Source organism: Aythya marila (genome assembly GCF_965140915.1).
Source record: "Aythya marila genome assembly, chromosome: 3".
Classification (NCBI taxonomy): Eukaryota; Metazoa; Chordata; class Aves; order Anseriformes; family Anatidae; genus Aythya; species Aythya marila.
Genome location: NC_139044.1, coordinates 66989666 through 67008746, shown reverse-complemented (window position 1 = coordinate 67008746; position 19081 = coordinate 66989666). Strand labels below are relative to the sequence as shown.

At 35.4% G+C, this 19081-nt stretch overlaps 1 protein-coding gene across 1 annotated transcript in view; it reads left to right on the top strand.

The window, feature by feature from the left end:
• Positions 1-18094, top strand: part of ASCC3 (activating signal cointegrator 1 complex subunit 3) — a 281915-nt gene extending 263821 nt beyond the window's left edge. The window contains exons 38-42 of the mRNA XM_082756805.1: positions 9160-9311; positions 9806-9956; positions 15717-15923; positions 17193-17368; positions 17464-18094. Coding sequence (XP_082612931.1) covers positions 9160-9311; positions 9806-9956; positions 15717-15923; positions 17193-17368; positions 17464-17611 — 834 coding nt within the window. The 3' untranslated portion in view covers positions 17612-18094. The remainder of the gene's footprint in view (positions 1-9159; positions 9312-9805; positions 9957-15716; positions 15924-17192; positions 17369-17463) is intronic.
• Positions 18095-19081: the final 987 nt, after the last annotated feature.

The window sequence follows — 19081 nt, the reverse complement described above, 5'->3', positions numbered from 1 at the left end:
ACCAGCAGTTGCACAAATTCAAACACTTCTTCACTTATTGCAGAAGAACATTAAAAAAAAAAAAATAATGAAATGGTTTGTCCAATATTTTTATAGAGATATAATTATTAAGATAAAATTATTACTGCAAAGACAATACCCCATCTTTTTTCCTCTCCCTGATTTAGGAGTATGTGAAATGGACTAAATCTAATCTCTTTTTTACTTCTTTTGTCAAGCCTTGTATTTTGAGACTGTGTATTCAGCGATCAGTTCTTATTCTGGTGTTCTAAGGCTGTCGCCTATATTTGCATTAATTGAAATGGATAATTGAGGTAGTAATACCATCAGTCTCAGTTTCGTCAGGGCAGTCTCTTCTATGAAATAAATGTGACAGTTGCTGGCTTTGCATTGGGATTGGCCACAAGCCTCCACTTGTAGCATAATCGTTGATAAAATATTTTAATATTGCCAGGAGTAGAACTGCCATGGAGCCCAGACTTAACCTTAAGAAGTGTTTACCCATGGATGTGTTAAATGCATCTCAGTAGGGTACCTGTGCACTGAGAGAAGATGGGCAGGAAGTCAGGTTCTGAACAGCACAATAAAGCATAGTGTGCATGGGAAATCTGCACGGCCCTGAAATGAGGCCCTTGTGGCTCTGCTGCTGTTGGCCTGCCTTTCCCAACTGTGCTATCCCTCTGGAGAATCTAACTTTGAAATGAAATAAAAAGCTTTTTCAGGTTAAGCACTGCATTGGCTGGATAACGATATGCACAGCACCCCTTTTCCCATTCCAAAATAGTTAAAGTTGTTTCTGATCATTTCAATTGCAGCTTTTGCTACAATTTTGAGAATCATCTTTGTTGTACATATTTAGAGGTTTCGAATATCGCACAAACATGCTGATCACTTCAGCTGTCTTAAGAGCTAGTTTATGGATGAAATACTTGAGCTAGTAACCTGCAGGCTGTTCGTGGCTGCTGGTGAGAGCTCTATCTACTGTTCCTCAGGCAGAAGTTGCTTTCTGCCCATAATTGCATGCATACAGCTTGCATACAGCTGCAAACAGCACAGGTCCCTGAGCTGCAGTTCCCAGACCATGCAAATGAGAATGCCCCTCTGCTCTGGACTTTCCATCCTCCTGAACCTCCTCAGATCATTACAGCCACGAGAACTACTGGCTTTGGGAGCTGTACCCCTTGGGTCACTTGTTTTCTTGCCTATGAGGAAATGGAGAAGTTCTTAAATATCATAAGGTATGTTTTGAGCTCTTGTGCTGTGTTATTGCAGACATGCCAGTTACTCGCTGAAAGGTGGGAGTTACAGGCATGGCCTATTTTGCTATTGCATATGCAAGACTTGTCCAGAAGTGCCCAGGCAAAGATATAATTGCTTTGTTTAATAGATGCATTTGTAACTAAATGAATGGGCAGCTTAACTGAAGGAAGGGAAGACAATCAAATCAACTTCACAGTGCAGAATACCATTCAGAACCAAGTGAAGGACACTACAAGCAGAGGCCAGTGTCCCTTTAGCCACTACGTATTTTCTTTGTGTGTCTATAGTATGTGAGAGTACCATATCTGCAATTTTATTAGCAGCCTGTATTGCTATTATTCTCCAGAAAAAGAGGGTGAAAATAATAGAAATCAGAAAATTTACAGAGTATATACTGGAAGTAATGCTCATTTATAGGTAATAAACGACAATGAAAAGCTTTGTAGTGATTGTACCTGGACATAGGAAATGCTGAGGTGGAAACACTTGCTGCCTGCTTTTATTCTACAGGTATGTCTGGGGAAGGGGTGGGGGATTGCCTTTGTGGCCGTGGTGTTAGGGATTTTGCTTACTGGATAATTTGCAAACTGCTGTATGGAAGCATCGTGGTGACAGTTTAATGATGATATGGTGCTGCTTATATATAACCCCCCAGTCATGACAAACCTTTTCCCAGTTGGGGCTGGAGGAAATGAGTAATGCTTAACCCATTTGTGTGATCAATTCACTTAAGCAGCTACTGTGAAATGTTAATCACAACTTTAATTTGTACTGCATTAGCATTTTGATTAACTTGTAGGCTTGCTAGCACACTTGAAGCACTTTTACTCATAGTTACAGCTCGGAAATGACTTTTTGATTAATTAAGTTTGTTAGACAGCAGCTGAGCTTCCTGAATGCTAACCTTATGGGGCTAAAAGTTCAGGAGAAAGTTACTGGGAATAACTGTTGCTGTTGAAAAGGATTCTTGTGAATACACTCAAAAAATTTTAATTATTGACAAAATATTACATTGCTATTTTGAAACTGATTTTAAATGTTAAAGAGGGCAAATTTATACAGAAACAAACTGTATATTTTTCACAGGTTTGGTAGATTTGTCTTAGCTGTGGAACAAATGCAATCTTTAAGACATTGTTTAGGTTGAGGAAACTGGAATTTCTTGCCAAGAGATTTTTCTCAAAAACATATTGTATTTACAGTTCACTAGCCTAGTATAGAATATCAATTTATTAATTAGTAATTTGAAAATAAATTGTACACTGGGATTCAACAAGTTCTGAACATGTTGGGTTATGCTCTACTCAGTTTATAATGCTAGTATCACATTCCATAGCTGCTTTTATTTCTGTAATACTACCAAAAAAAATCAGTAAGAGAGGAAGGGTTGCACTCCCCTAAATGTAGACAGTAAGTGACTTGTCCTTTCCCTGTTTCTGATCATACTAATAATGTTACTATGGAGGCTAAAGGATGAATACAAGGATAGTAATCTTACAAAGCAGCTAGGAAGGTCGTAATTTACATTCATCAGTGAGACCTTTATGTTGATGGGAGAATGAAGAATCAGTCTCTCATAGTGGGTAGCAGAGGAAGATGTAGCTGAATATGCTTTAAAAAAAATGGAGTGAGAATGCAGAGGGTAGTATAAAAAGAGTGCCCAAATAGGATTAATTACATCTTATTCACTATCTCTCTCATAGAGTGTACTTTTTTTTTTTTTCTGTAGGCTAAAATTGTACAGCTGAATGATTCTGATATTTATTTGAAAGAACCCCTCCTATTTAATACATTTTTAAAAGGTAATTTTTGACTAGAACTCTGACCTGTTCTGCATATATGTAACATACAAAAGGTAGTGACCTTAAGATCCTCTGTAAGACTTCTTCAAATAAACTTTTAAAGTCTTCAGTTGTTGTTTCTAGGGTATATAACTAAAGCATCATAATCATGATTTATATAAAACCATGAAACTTATAATACATGGCATGCTTTAACATCTGAAAAATGTTACTTGTATTAGTATGATCTCAAGTCACATGTGGATTATAATATAATACCACATATTGGAAGGCTTCCTAGGTTTGAAGCATGTGCAAATAAAAAGATTTATATTATTCCATATTAACAGTTTTCAGGAAAATAGGTAAAATGGGAACATTTTTTATTTATTAAAATGTAGAAATATTTGTCATATAAACTGTAATCTTGAACAGTTTTAATTAGGCACAATTCTAATGCTTGATTTAAATGTAATGATTTAAATCTAAGGATTTAAACATGTGAAGTCTAGTCCTAGACAACAGAACATATATTGGCAAATATGGTAGGCAAGGGTAGGGATATTTTCATTATTTGATATTAGAATACTATACACAAAAAACTGGGGTACAAAAATAAGGATAGAATCCAACTAGCCTTAACTCTCTTTTTTAACTTAATTGTGCAATAAATTTGAAGTATTTTAGTCTCACAGAGTTTATTTCTTTTATATATCTGTTTCCTTTCTCAAGGCATCACTTCAGAATAAGATTTGTAGTGAAGAATAAGATTTGTATTTGTTTGTCTGAGAATGTGTTGGATTTATTTTACTAATGTAATGTGTGTAATGTAATGTTTCATTCTAAGGTGAATGTGTTTCTGCCTGCAACACTGTACAGAGTAGTGTAGAAACCTTCAATTTCCCAAATGAAGGTACTCAAGAATGTACTGTAGTCTACGACACACTGATACAAAAAGTAAAATGAATCTTTAAAGAGTGGGAAAATTTGAGCCATGTAACTCACCTTAGGTACTCCTGAAGTTTCAGCTCCCACCCACCAAAGCATTACCACCAATAGCATCACTGTAGGCAGTTTACTTTCAGCTGAGTAATCACAGATGTGATTCTCAGCCATAAGTTACCTTAGTCCACTTAGCTAGCTTCTTTATCCAGAGCTGTTCTCACTGTTCATTTGGCTTCATTGCCACCTTTCTTGATATAATTTAGCCAAAAATATCAATATTTATATATGCAATGTTTACATTTATATTTACAGTATTTAAGCAGAATGCTTAGTGTTTTCAGAGCTGTATAAAACAGGTGAGTTCAAACAATAATAAAGAATAGTTCACACAGTATACGATCTCTGTTAAGATGCAAGCTGTTTTATTTTAACATTTCAATATCTTACCTTGAAGAAAAAAGCTATTTAAGTCATTTCAGTAGGTCAGAAGCTCTACTGGTTGTACAGTCTCTGGTTGCCTGCCACCCATCCAGTCATACAAGACTGATCTGGAGTATCTGTATTTCAAATGAAGGACGCAAACATTATTGCAAAAACAGTGTTAAAGTTTTGCAAAAAGCTTCTAAAGTAAAATATTTGGAATCAGGACATTTCTGTTGCTAGACAAATCTGAATGAGGGGGGAAGGGTTGTTCATTAGGGAACTATTTATTATCTGCTGTTTTGAACACAGAGTGCTTAAAAACAACAGAGAAAAGGATTTTTTTGCTATCACTTCTATGTCATATAATCACTTCTCCTACATCCTGCCTCCATTTTTGCTTTCCCTCAAGATAACATCATTCAAATTCCAAGCATCAGTAAAAACATTCGGATTCACTCTAGATCAGAAAGGTACGATTTGATCATTTTAAATAGTTCAGTATTTTAACCAAACATTGCTCCCAAAAATGAGCTGATGGAAAATTGGTAATAGAATGCGTAGGGTTTGGTACTAATGCTCCTCCACCGTGAAGAAAGAAATAGCAAGAGATTTTGTTCCAAACATTTTGACGTTCAATTCTGAATATCATCAAAATGAAAATCTTTGCCATACCCCATAAGATACATCATTCATTCATTGAGCATTGTTTCTGCCCTAACCCTGCCATGGTTTACAGCAAGTTGCTTCCCTTGTTGACTTGTTGTACAAGTCAAATTATTTTTGGTAATGATGGCTAAAATGCTAAAGGACACGTTTAATAATTGCTGTTATTACTTCATGGTTGTCAGAGCATGACACTGGAAAGGCTTAAGAGCTAAAATCTGATTCTTTCATCAAAACCCATCTCACTGTATGCCTCTGGTTTTATTCTCCGAAGTGTAGAAAGAAGCCCAAATAAGACAATGGTAAGCATTTTTCATTATAACAAACAATATTTCCCTTCACTCCATCTATTTACCCCCCTCATTTCCGCTGTAGGTTAAAAAGCAGTGGACATCAGGCTTTTTTTTAATTGTTGGTTTACTAAAATATATAGTTTGTTTTCTGTAAGTAAAAGCATCTTTATAGTTTTATCTTGTGTCACTTTTGCACTCGCTGTCCTCTTCTCTCTTCTCTTTTAAATTTTTCTCTCTGATGAAATTATCTTGTGTTGGCAAGAAATTCTGAGGCTAAATAGGTAGATGAACAACTTGTGCCATTTTCAGTTTAGAATGATATTCTTAATCTATTCCAATCCTATCAGCTGCTAAATATTTAGAAATTTCTTACACCTTTGCAAAATAAGAATTAAAGTTAAGAAGTAACAAATTTCCAGAAAAAAAAAAAAAAAAAAAAAAAAAGAAAACAACAGTAAAAACAAGAAGCAACTGGAGAACATAAATATTGTTCATCAGATGACAAATATTAAGTAATTATTAATTTTTCTTTTACATTTTTTTCTTTTTATAGTTGTGCTAATTTGAAGGAAAACGGCTCAATTTGTTACTTTGAGTATTTATAAGAATTTCAATAACAATTTGAATATCAAGCATGTGTGTTTTACACTTAGGAGAAAATGAAGCATGTGTAGGTTTCCAAGGCAGCAGATGAAACAAGCCAACTTTACCATTGTTCTGACTTTTTCACAATGTCACTGTCTTGGATTTCACATCCAGATAGAGATGCTGTGAATAAATTCTATGGGTGAAGAAGCAGAAAATAAGGAGGAAAAGAGGATTTGCCATGTGGATTCATTATAACAATGTGGAACACAGAGTCTCACATGCACAGGCTTTCCTTACTCCCTACGGGATATCTATCTGCAGGCCTCTATCAATTTCTAGGAGATTTTCTATGTGAAAGGATCCTCCAGTTAATTTCAGAGTATAGCTTGTTTTAGATTTATCTTTCTCTTACGTCTTCTCTCTTCCTTTTCCCCTTTTCAAGCCTCTGCTAAAAGGGTGAGAGTAGGGGAATAGATTAAAAAAAAAAAAAAAAAAAAAAAAAAGAAAGAAAGAAAACAATGAAAACAATGTTGTACATCTATCCTCAGAAGCATTTTATGAAAATACCACTGCTTTATGCTGACTGAAAATACAGCTTACTGTATTCTTCTTGCTGTTCATGGAGAAGGCAGGATAAGTATGTATCCATTATTATTAATGTACATAGAGCAGTTTCATGATTGAGGAACGTGATGTTTTAGGCTATGCCAGAATAGCAGAAAGGAAAGAGAAAGAATCAAGTAGTGTAAAATAGGAGGGAGATAAAACACTGTCTGAGCATCAGGCTGAGAGGCACTGACAGTACCATGTATCTTTCGAGATGTGGAAGCAGGTAAAGAACAACCCATCCTCTAAGTTTAAAAGCCAAGATTCACTCTGATAAATGCTGAGAACAATTCTGTCTTTATCTGACTAAAAATGATGTGAACCAACGCATACATCTCTAGGCCGTAAAGCTGTTCAAGTGTGATTTCAAACATAATCTTGTTTCCTAATGGTTAAGATAATCATACCTGGAAATCACCTTGGCAAGCCAAGTGAAAAGACAGAAAACAGTTGCTGTTGGGCCGTGAGGTACTTCTAGGGTAAAGAGGATCGTTGTTTCAGGGTACTATGACTGTTCCTCAAAAAAAAAAAAAAAAAAAAAGAATGTTAAATCTAGTTCATTATTAGCTGAAAGGCACTTTATCCACAACTCATGAGAAATGAGACAACATTTGTGTAATTCAGGATAACACCTTAAATATTTTTCTAAGTGTCAGTGATCTTTTCAGTGTGATCTGAAATAAAACCTGTTGAAATTGCATTGTAAACTGCTAAAATAAACTGTGTGACTGACCATGACTGAAACTAACTTGTGTCTTTAAACTCAGCGTTTCTCCAGAATCAGTGTAATTTAATTGAAATAGCTCTGCATGTGTAAACAGCTCCTTTGTTTAAAGAAGATTTCACTGTTTAGTTTGCCTTAAGTAAATGCTGCCTTTTGTTTGTCTGTAAAACATTTGATTAAATGTAAAGACTTACATAGACAGCGTCCTGTCATTACACTAGTGGCTGGAAAATACATTAAAATTATGCAGGCTATGGGCTGTCTATGAAAGTATCAACCAGTATAATTTGTCTTGTAAAGAAAAACCCATGAAAACATCCTAAGCCTAGTCCTAAAATCAAACTACAGTTCTCCTAATATCAAGAAGATAATATTTAAAGAAGCATGGAAACTGTTCAATATGCCAGACTGTTTTCTTGCTTTCTTGAAAAAACATTTTCCAGTATTTTAATCAAATTTTCTACATGGCAAACCACTTTTAAATATGTGACTTTGTACTGAGTTGGAGTGCTGTAATATGAAAACACAGACTTTATTGTGATTACAGTGGCATTAAACAATAAAATTAGAGAACAAACATATAGTTTAATTTTCTTCACCTGCTGAAATACTCCCATAAATCATATTAGTTGCTTTAATGTACCGTAGACAGGGTAGAAAGTATATATACAAATAACTGCATCCACTATTTAAAAAATTACATTGAAGATGAAAGCTTGTGCTTGGTTCTTTCTCCTTTGGATGAATTCTTAAATTCTCCTTCAGACTAACCAAATACAATTCAGCTTCAGTCTCAGGAAAAAAAAAAAAAAAAAAAAAAAAAAAAAAAGATTTCTTTTTCACATCAATAGGACCACTCACAATGTATGCTCTGTAACGAATTTTGCAGAGTTAGATCTTTATGCTAGTGATATTAGAGTATAGCTTTCACTTATGTTGTCTAAAATGTGGACATATAAATGGAAAGGGAACTCACAAGAAAGCAGGATGACCATTAACACTTTTAAGCGTGACGTGTATCTGGATGTTTTTTTTTGTTTGGTTGATTGTTCTTTTTTTTAATGTTCTTGGGGAAAGCCTTTCAGATTCAGCATAGAGATGCCAAAGTGACAGCCAGACATCCTTCATTATCTAAACAATCAGCTGTATACAGTGTAAAGAGTGAAATCTGTGTTGTTGCTGACTGGTCTTACTCAACCCACGTAAACGATTAGCTGTTTTGTAATCTTTCTTCAAGATTTAAAGTTAGGTGTCAGTGTCGAACGAAACCTCAAAATGCCCAGTACACTAATTTCAGGTTTCTGTCTAGTCCCATTCAGGACACACTTTTTAAATTCCTTAGGTTTGAAATGGGAGTAATAGTAACTGCTACTGGTAAGTGATGTTGGTATTAATTTTGGAACAAATGTAAATGTGTTGTCGTTCTTAAATAGACCAAATATTTTTTGAATAATTACACAAATGTGGTAAAGCTCTTATGTCAAAACATGAACTAGTACTGCAGTGAATTGTAACATCTTCCTTTCCAGTGAACTTTGAGATTTATTCTTTTCATTCTCAGTAGTATCATGTAAAAGAGAGGTTATTTTTAAGGAAAAGATCCACCTTCTGCTCCCACCTCCCCCCCACCCCAAAACATGGTGTAAATTAGTCACCTTTTCAAGGGTAGCAGTTGATGATGCAGGATGCAATCCATCTTTTTTCAAGGTTAATTCAAAAGGTGCCTACTGCCATCAGTAGAAGTTGCATTAGATTCCTCCATGGAAGGCCTAGAAATTCATGTATGTTAAACATTAAATAAATGTTCTTATTTGTATGAACCAGAAATACAATTATACTTGCTTTTTCTCTTTTTATATATGTCTCCTTTGATTAGGCAATGCTGGATGTTGCAGCACATCATGGCTGGCTGGTGACTGCTCTGAATATAACCAATTTGGTGCAGATGGTGGTTCAGGGTAGATGGATACACGACTCTTCCCTGCTTACTTTGCCCAATATAGAAGTACACCATCTTTACCTTTTTCGGTATGTACCTATTCCAAGTGTTTGCAGGTTTGCAATTTCATTCCACCTGGCTGCTGGTAGTGTTTGAATGTCATTGTTGTGCCCAAGAATGTTCATTAAAGTAACAGAAGCAAACTCATTCTTTCACAGTGTTGCTTTCCCAAATGGAGGTTTTGTTTCTGTTTTCAATATTCATTGATTAATTAACCCACACAGATTATTTTGAGAGCCATGATTCCAGACAAATGAACAAGAGATCACTGGAAGGGTTCCAAGTTCTAACAAATCTAACTCTGTATATTAATTACCTCTTTATTTTAATCCATTATAAAAATACATTGTGTCCATCTTAATATCATAGTGCTGAGCTCTATAGATGCAATAAATAATTAGTGCTGCCAAAAAACAAATGACCAGCATTTAATAACTGAAACCAGCATGGATATTTACCACCAAAACAACTGAAAATAAATGTTCGCTTTCCCTCCCTGGAAATGTTTTTCTGCCTGTATCAGGAAGTGGAGCCAAGAAAAAAGGAAGAGTGTGCACGGAGGTTACCAAGGACCTATTGAGTGTCTTCCTGAACTCATGGCTGCCTGTGAAGGAAGAGAGAATGTTTTTGCTTCCATTGTGGACAGTGAATTGCAAACAGCACACATTTCACAGGTAATACTTTCAATCTTGGTCATTATCAGTACGATAGGAAAGAAAAAGTAGTTGGGAAAAGAAATACTCTCTCCCCTTCAGTTAATAGCACATGATTATTCCATATAAAGTGTAATATATTCATTGCTCTAATTTCAAAGGCACTGCTGGCTTTACAGAGGTTCTTCTCAGCCTATTTTCTCAATATTATTTTCTCTTATTCTCTATTTACTGAAAACATTGGTTTATGTTGGTTTATGGCTGATTGGTTTATCTGGTTTATGGCTGATAAACACATCTCCTTGCTCTAAAGATGCTTGTCTAGGTTGTACAATCTTCTAGGTGTTATCCACCTTTTCATAGCCAGATATGCACTAGGAATGCAAATGTCATCATAGGTGGTTTCTGAAGTGGTCTGTCAGACATCTTTTATTCTGAAAATACCTTTAGTAAAAGATCCAGTGCTCATTTTCTATTTGAAACAGAAAAAGCAGATAAAATTTCACAGGGAGGAAAAAAAATTCTCAAAATGTTGAAGCTGCTCTCAGATCTTATTTTCAGGTTTTTTTTCAAGCAGTTTCCAGCAAAGGACAGCTTTAGTCCTAAAAAAGGACTATTTTTTTTACTTCCATAGTATTCATCACATGATAAGCCTATTGATTTCAAATAAATGTATGAAAGAGGAAAACTTCAAAAGCTATACTTCACATGATTTTTATTTGAATATTTAAAAGGACAGCAATATGTCCTGTGTTTGACTGTTCAGCTTCAGTTAAACCTTTTACTGGTATGCAAACAAGAAGAAAAGTATTTAAATGTCTCTAACAGACATCTGCATTTCTAACTAAATTACCATCAAAATTCTGAATTGAGAAAATGTATTGACATCAAAACAAGGCTTCCTTTAACAACAGATTTCTAACATAATACACATTGATTTCAGTCCAACTTTTAGATGTGATAAAAAATTAGAACATTGTTATAATTAGTTCAGGGAGAACTCAGAAGTAAACTTACTTAATTTATTTGCATAAATTGCCATTCTGTTATCTTTAAAAGCAAATGCAAATTGGCTCTGTCTGATATGATGATGGTTATTTGGCTCAAAAGTGCTTCAATTTGCGTAGCAATCTGGTGTCGTCTCTGCAGTGAGGCGATCCCAGGTAACATACAAATCCTGAATTATTCCAGAAATTAGTATGTTTAAAGCATCAATTTAAGTGCTAATTGCAGTAGTAATGAGAAAAAGCAGTACTACTGTGAGATTTGCATCTACTGCCCCATCAGTATGCCTGGAGCGGCTGCTGACTGGCAGAGGATTTGGCTGCTAATTAAATAATTGTATGCATGGCAGTGTTCTTGTCTGATTCAATAGATGAAGATTAATCCTCAGATAAATATGTTTGGCTGGTATTGAAATGTCTTAGCAGTTTCCTCAAAAATAGCTTGTGTGTATGTGGTGTGTACATTCACACTGTGAATGACTCTATGCCTCTATATGTCTATGTTTGTAAATATAGATGCATATAAGAGGAAAAAAAACATACTGCCTCAGCATTGTATAAGGAGAAAATTTCATTTCTGTGAGTTGGGAATGGCCATACTGGGTATTGCAAAGCCATGACTGTGTTACTCGGGTCATTGCAAAAGTGAACCTTTATACCAACATTTTATATTTTATGGCTTTTTTTATCCAGTAAAAAACTGTCATAATAGCTTGCATAGAATTAAAATTTATATTGAGACTGCCTGTTGAGTACCTTCATATTTAAAGTCACATATTTAATGTGCACTTAAACTAGGGCCAGCCAAGAGAAAATATCTCCAATAAAGGAAAGTACCTTTATAATATAGTTTCTATAATGAAAAAAATACAAAATTACAGACTTTAAACCTAGCATTCTGGAATCAGACCTGGACAAAGTCAAATAAAGTAGTAACTACACCACAAAAATTCCTAAAACATTCTTTTACTTATAAACCTTTTACTTCTCACTCATAATATATTGAACCTGTATTTTAAACATGTTACTAGCACAAAAATGGTTAAAAAAAAAAAAAAACAGTTTAAGCTTTATAAATTTGGGGAAGACAGGAAAAGGAAAGAAATTTCACATTTCAAAAGAAGAAAATATCTTTTAAGCAGATTGGTAATTAATTAATAGCAGTTCTTGAAGCTGCTCATAGATTTGGAATATTAACCTAAGTCTTGGGGAAAGTTTATTGGCAAAATTGTTAATGATGTTATTAAAGGTTCATGAAGAATTTCTAATGTGTTATATTTTGAATCTATGGGTTTGATATAAGGTTATGTATATAAAAGATAAAGTTATATAAAGATAAAGCTAAAGATCTATATATAGTATATGTAAATTCATCCATTAGGTGCATTGATACATTTTAAAGGAGTGAATATGTGCTTATGTAATCCTAAACAGGGGAAAAAAAATAGAATAGTCAATATCTAAATGATATGGGAGTCTGAGCTTAATTTTGCAAATATTAGTTACAAGCCTAAACATAACTGAATATCACCTGGACTTTAAATTCAACAGCTATTCAAAAACTATATAGACTGTAACTCTGATCTTTGGCTTTAAGCTTCAAGTTTGTTCCAGTGATTCATTCTGAGTTGTATTTTTTAGCGATGCTTTTCAGTTTCTAAGGCAATTAGGCACCTTTTACAATACTAAGCTGGTTATTTATATTATTGAAAGACAAAAAAGCAACCCCAACATTTAAAGAACATTAGCTCTGCTCTGGTATTACCTGCTTTTACTCTGGAAGTATCTGTGTTTCTGTAATCTTCTTTTTCATTTTTATCTGCTACTACTCAACTTCTCCCTCAATGAGAAAAGCATCACTATATTTTATCGAAATTGCATGGATGATAAAAAGACAGCCTGTTGTCAATGGTGCATCAGTGATCAAGCAGCACTAACTTTCTCTTCAATTTTCAAAAACATAAGACTTGGAGAATGACGTATTACAACTGCCTTCTTATCTGATTAAGATGTTATTCAGAGTTACTTTGCTTTGTTTGCACTGTAAAAGCTACGTGAGAACATGACAGCCTTTGACACATAAAATTTGTAGCCTTGTATAGTATTAACAGGACCAAATGAGAGTCTTCAACAGAGCAACAGGTAACGTCACAAAAGGAGTTAATACAGAATAACCACTTCTAAAATTAAACTTTCTTCTAACATAATTATAACAGGCCTTGTCCCGCAAGATAGCATGCATAAAAATTTACTAAATAAACAATATCCAAAGTATAATAAAAGGGATGGTCACCGGGTTGGTATAGATCAGAGTGCCTCTTCTGAAAACAGCAACAAGTACACTGCTACGGTGCGTGAAGAATCTCACACAGTAGGTCTGCAAAGTTCCTACAATAAGATTCATCCTAAAAACATCTACATTAAACAGAAAATCTATTTGCCAGTTAAGGTGTAACTACACAAGTTGTCTCACCTGGTGTGATCTGCTGGTGATGATTTTATTATGGTCTTATGTGTTAAATGTAGCAAAATCTTGGCAACTAATATTTCATTAAGAATGCCTTTGGTGTTTTTTCACCTTCGAGGTGCTGCCTTTTTTCCCCTTCTTTTCAGAACCGGGACAGAAAGGAATCTATCTTTTCCCTTAACGCTCTGGCTGTTGTATTCTGTTTTCTGTTACAGTGTTCCTATCTTTTATAAACTAAAGCATTGGAACATGAATGCAATTTGTCAGTGTCCTGTTGTACACTCCAGCTCTGTGAGCGCTCACAGCTGGCCCTCCCCACCTTCTCCATTGAACGGACACAGCTGTTTATGCAGCACACACAAGAGGGAAGAGAGAAAGAGATTAGTTTTAGCCTAAATCAGTTTTCTCATTTATTTCAGATGGGCTATGGTAATGCAGCCATTTTAATCCAACCTAAGTCTGCGCCGCAGCCGAAATGGGCAGTTCTGCCCTCCCTGTGCCATTTTCACCTCTCCTGACCTGGCTTGCTGCACAGCTGCACAAATGGTTCAAGTGAGGAGGTGGGAAGGAGCATCTGGGGATGAGGGGAGGAGGGATCACATCAGCCCTCTCGCTGACAGTCAAAATGGCCTGTGGCCAAGTGGCTAGTGAATGCGTGTGCCAGCAGGGGAGCAGGCAGGAGCACTTCTTTCAGGTTCATGCTTATTTAGAGGGCTCACAGGATTACAGGATAGGCTTCCACAATCAGCTTTAAGCTGATCTAAGTTCATGCTGTCACCAAAATGATTAGCAAGCTGATCCATCTAGCTGCACAACCACAGTATGGCAGTGCCAACCCACTGGGGATGGAAGGGGGGACAGCTTGCTGTGGGAGAGAGGCACACAAAACCTTTTCCTATGGCAGTGCAATCTTAGTTGTACTCACCCTGGCTGCTGTATCCCTAATTGTGTATTAACATACACCATTGTTGTAAGGATGAATCTTGGTATTGGTGTCTGCAAAAATCAAACCTAACTTTTGCTACAGCTCTAGACCTTCCAGCTCAGAAAAAGTAATCAGAGATGCATCAAGCATAATCCAAATGAAAACAGATTCTGTTAAAACACAAGACAGTCTAAACGATACATAAAATATGTAGGTATGTATACTTCAGCCTTTTTCCAAATAAAACATTTCTGTTCTATGCCAGTATTGCCCATGTGAATGAGCCTACTCTCTTCATTCCCACAAGATCCCACCTGCTGGCACCTTACCAAGATCAATATTCTTCCCTTGTTCTCCTTCCTGCCCTCTGTTGCTTTGTTTTGGGGATGGAAGGGAAGGAGGGCAGAGTAGAGGGTGGTGGTGGTTGTTTTCATTTGTTTTTCTTCCAGCGTCAACCTCATCTATCTTTTTCACCCCTAGCGAGGCCACAAATCACTGCCACCATTCCACAGCAAAGTTTGTTATTCCTTCTTCCTAAAAGATTTCATCAAGTGAATATGCTGATTTTTACTAAATGAAGGCCTGTGTTACTTCCCTCCAGTTTTGTCACAGCTTCTCAGCAGTGCTTTTGCTTGTCTGATGGAGACCCAAATGAGAAATATGTAGGGTTGCATTTTCAGGATGCTTCATGAATTGCCACATGTAAGGTTGAAGAAACTGCCACATTCAGCTACATAAATCGTATGCCTCTAGCCACGGTTCTCTGTGCAAAGATAAAAGTTGAAGGCCTGTTGCAGTTCGCAAGAAATGACAGATTTAAGATTACTCTGGAGGATTGTAAGAAGAAGGGTTCATGAAGATCGATGGAAGAAAACCTTAAAAAAAAAAAAAAAAGTCAGGATAACTTTGGATATGCAGTTGAACTTTTGGTTAATTATCTGAACTGATCCTCTGAACTCTCTGAGGTTTGCCCATTGCTAATTAGCACTGCAGTGACTTGTTCTTTATGGATTATGCTAAGGAAGTTTAATTTAAAACTTAATTATACTAGTTTTTAAGTGGCTTATAGGAAAAAAATACTTTAATCAGGAGTGGTAAGGAATTTTTCCTGTGTTCAGACATCAGTAATCTTAGTAAGGCATGTATAATGTGCTTGAGAGTTTCACATTTGTTTTATTTGCTTAGAAGAAATTAGAGTAAGAAGTTAAGAAAAAGTATTTTATGCTTGTGATTGGAAGAGTTGTACTATTAAATATGATATTCCAATACATAATAAATTATTATTAATATAGAATAAGAATGTCAATCACACATTGAATTATTATGACAGTCGTCTGAATTGTATAGATTGTCTTGTAATCCACAGGGATCTGTTTTTTCTACAGGCTTGGAATTTCTTGTCCCGTTTGCCAATTCTGAACATTAGCCTGAGCATTAAGGGCTGTTGGGATGATGCAGTGCAGCCTCAGAACGAAGTGCCTGTTCCTCTGTTGACAACAGACACACGAGATGACAAAAGATGGATCAAGTTGCATGCTGATCAAGAATATGTGCTCCAGATAAATCTGCAGAGAACCCAGATGGGGTATCAGGTAGATAAATTTATTATTTCCTTCCCAAGTGCAGAATTTTCCATTTATGCTTTACACAGCATAACAATATTTTTATGGTTTAAGAATTATGTAAATTATAAACACTTTAAAAGCTTTTTCTGTGTTAGTAGTGAAGCAGATGGTTTTTCAGGGTGTAGTAGGACAGTAAATAGAGGTAAAGGTAAAATCCTAAACCAGTTACCGTCAATGAAAAAAGTCTGTCATTATTTTTTTTTACAAAACAGGAATTCATAAAGTTCATTTACTTGGGTACTATAAAGCAATAGCAGTAGAAATGTTCACTTCACTACCCAAACTCTTATCACTCATATTCTTACATATCCTGCTTCCCCAAATCAGTTTATAAGTGTTCCTATGAAATTCTCATGCACCTCCAAATTGCATACCAGAACCCATACCTATAAATATGTTTCTACTTGTAACACATCTTCAGCCTCAAGGGAATCTGTAGGAAGAAAAAAAGGTCCGTAAGGCTACTCCGTAAGCCATTTGATTTGAACTGGAAAGAAGGAGGGAGCAGAAGCATTTCATGCAGTGATCACTGTTTTATAAACATTTCCCTGAATTTGATCCCTCTTTTGTATGAAACAGCTGGATCAAACTGTTTCAGAAGCTTCGTTGCTTTGGAGGTGTTTTTTCTTCCGTATAAATCTTCAGTAAAACCTTTCCATCTACAGAGCACAAAATGAATGCTGATTGAGTATACATCATTTTATCTTCAGCTTTCAGCAGTAAAGTCACTGTCTTAAAGAATAATTGGAATAATCTTTCTTTTTGCTATATCGACCTGAAATAAAGATTTCAGGTGCTTTTCTTTGTTGTTTGTTTGTTTGTTTTTGTCCTTCTATTAATCTTAAACAATATTGTTTAGCATTATTTAAAGACACAAGGTTTACAATTAACCCTTCTGCTGAGAATAGCATTTGGGATACATTAGATGAAATTACAAAAAGGGAACGGTATTTCCATTCAAGTTGAAATAGCTTAAAAAATAAGTGGAATGATATCTTGTATTCTGTTGTGTTGGTTTTTTTTTTTTTTTCCCTTTGAACTGTTTTTCTCTGTTTGTTTATTTTGAATATAAGTCTTCATCTGGAAAGAAATAAAAATATTTTAATTTGCATCTGGCTAAATTATAGTATTATGTAAAAAATCATGTGTGTGTTTTTGTGGTTTTTCATTCAAGGAAGAATGGTATTTTGGAACAATGATTTCCAGTTTTACTAAACTGTTTCTTTTCCCTAACAGGGAAAGCAAGACAGTAAAGCAGTGGCTCCCCGATTCCCCAAAGTTAAAGATGAAGGATGGTTTTTGATATTGGGAGAAGTTGATAAAAAAGAACTAATCGCCCTGAAGAGAACTGGATACGTCAGAAATCGAAATACTGTCTCTGTTGCTTTTTATACTCCAGAGACTCCTGGAAAGTATGACAAATTTAGAAAAAAGTTCTCAATAATTCTCTCTTCCAAGTGGCTGAGACCTAATTTCCAAACTAATGATTCTGTTTTTTACATTTTAGGTGTATCTACACATTGTATCTCATGAGTGACAGCTACCTTGGCATGGACCAACAGTACGATATTTACCTGAATATTATCCCAGCTGGTACCTCAGCACAAGCCACAGCAGAGGTATCTGATGCTATGAATCACCTGACTTTAAGCTAAGGTGATCTGAAAAGTCAGTTTAGAAGAACTGGTCTTTCTGCTAACATATCTGGTCATTCTGGACATCCAAAAATTCGTTTGCCTTAGTGGAACCAACTTCTAACCTCAAGACAACTAGGAAAGTGAAAGTGACTACTGTATCGACTCTGGTAACACAGAGTTAGCCACAGTGGCCTTACTCCTTTGTAGTTTTGTCTTTTCTTGGTGCATCTTTCTTTTGGAAGTCATATTGATCTTTTTATTCCTGATAGAGTTGCTGTAATTCAATTTTGACACATCAAAATAAAAGATGCTGTAATTTGCGCAAATTTAGGGCTATAGTCTTCATTTTGAAAAGCGCTCTGTAGCCTATGTATTAATGTAGTTTAAATAAGCAACTTTTTTTTTAATTTATAGGGAAAAATACAAAATTTGATCTAAGAGCTGCTGAAAATATTGATGGATGTGTTATATTTCATGTTTAATAAAATGTCCATAAAAATATTTTGCATTCAATTTTTTTTCAGTGTAAAACATATAAGATATATAGTAACAAAATCCTCCTCTTATGCAATGCTACATTTTAAAAGTGATAATCTAAAGGAAATTTTTCAAAAATTTATACTAATTATGTATGCAGTAAGTCTGGTTATAAAGGCATACTAAACAGTCAAAAATGTTTCCAGTATAGAAATGATGCTATTTATATAGATCATAAAGTTTACTCTCTACATATAATACATATACATCATACATATCGATTACATATGTGTAACTGCTTCTTTAGTGTTTTTTCTTGGGTTTTGAAGAAGTAAGGCAAATAAAAACATGTGTCATGGTCTAGGTTTAAGTGCTAGAGTGGGTAAGTACATTTTGTGAATAAGGGAGAGTTAGGCTCCAAAGAATGGGAGCAAGAAAGCATTCTGCCAGACAGCAGGTAGTATCTAAGAGAGGCCCAACTCAGTGTTGATACCACAGGTGCTTCATCTGCAAGACGTAAGTCTGAAGAGAGAAGATATCAGCATTTACTTTTTGCACAGTACAGTGATTAGACTGCTTATCTACACATCATGAGGTTAGTCTTTTTGTCAACCTTCAGAGGATTCCGAATGCTGAGCAAGTACTTGAAAGCAACATACTGCAAAAGCATCACACAACTTAATTGAGATAGATCTTAAACTCAGTATTAATATTTGAACTTGTTCGGCTTTGCATTTAGATGATACTTCAGTGAAGTAATGTGTATCATTTTGCTATCATTCTCATTGTATTTCACCAGATCAAAGAATACAGCAGAAGTGTTACCTGGAACCTTCCCCTAAGAAAATAATAGCAGGCCCAGCTAGAGCTGTTTGCCCAAGACTATGTCTAGTCAGCTATTGAATACTTCCAGCGATGGAAACTCCACAACCTCTCTGGGCAACCTGTTCCTTCCATTGCTCACAACACCCTCACAAGAAGTGTTCCCTGATGTTCCCTGACAGTCTCCTG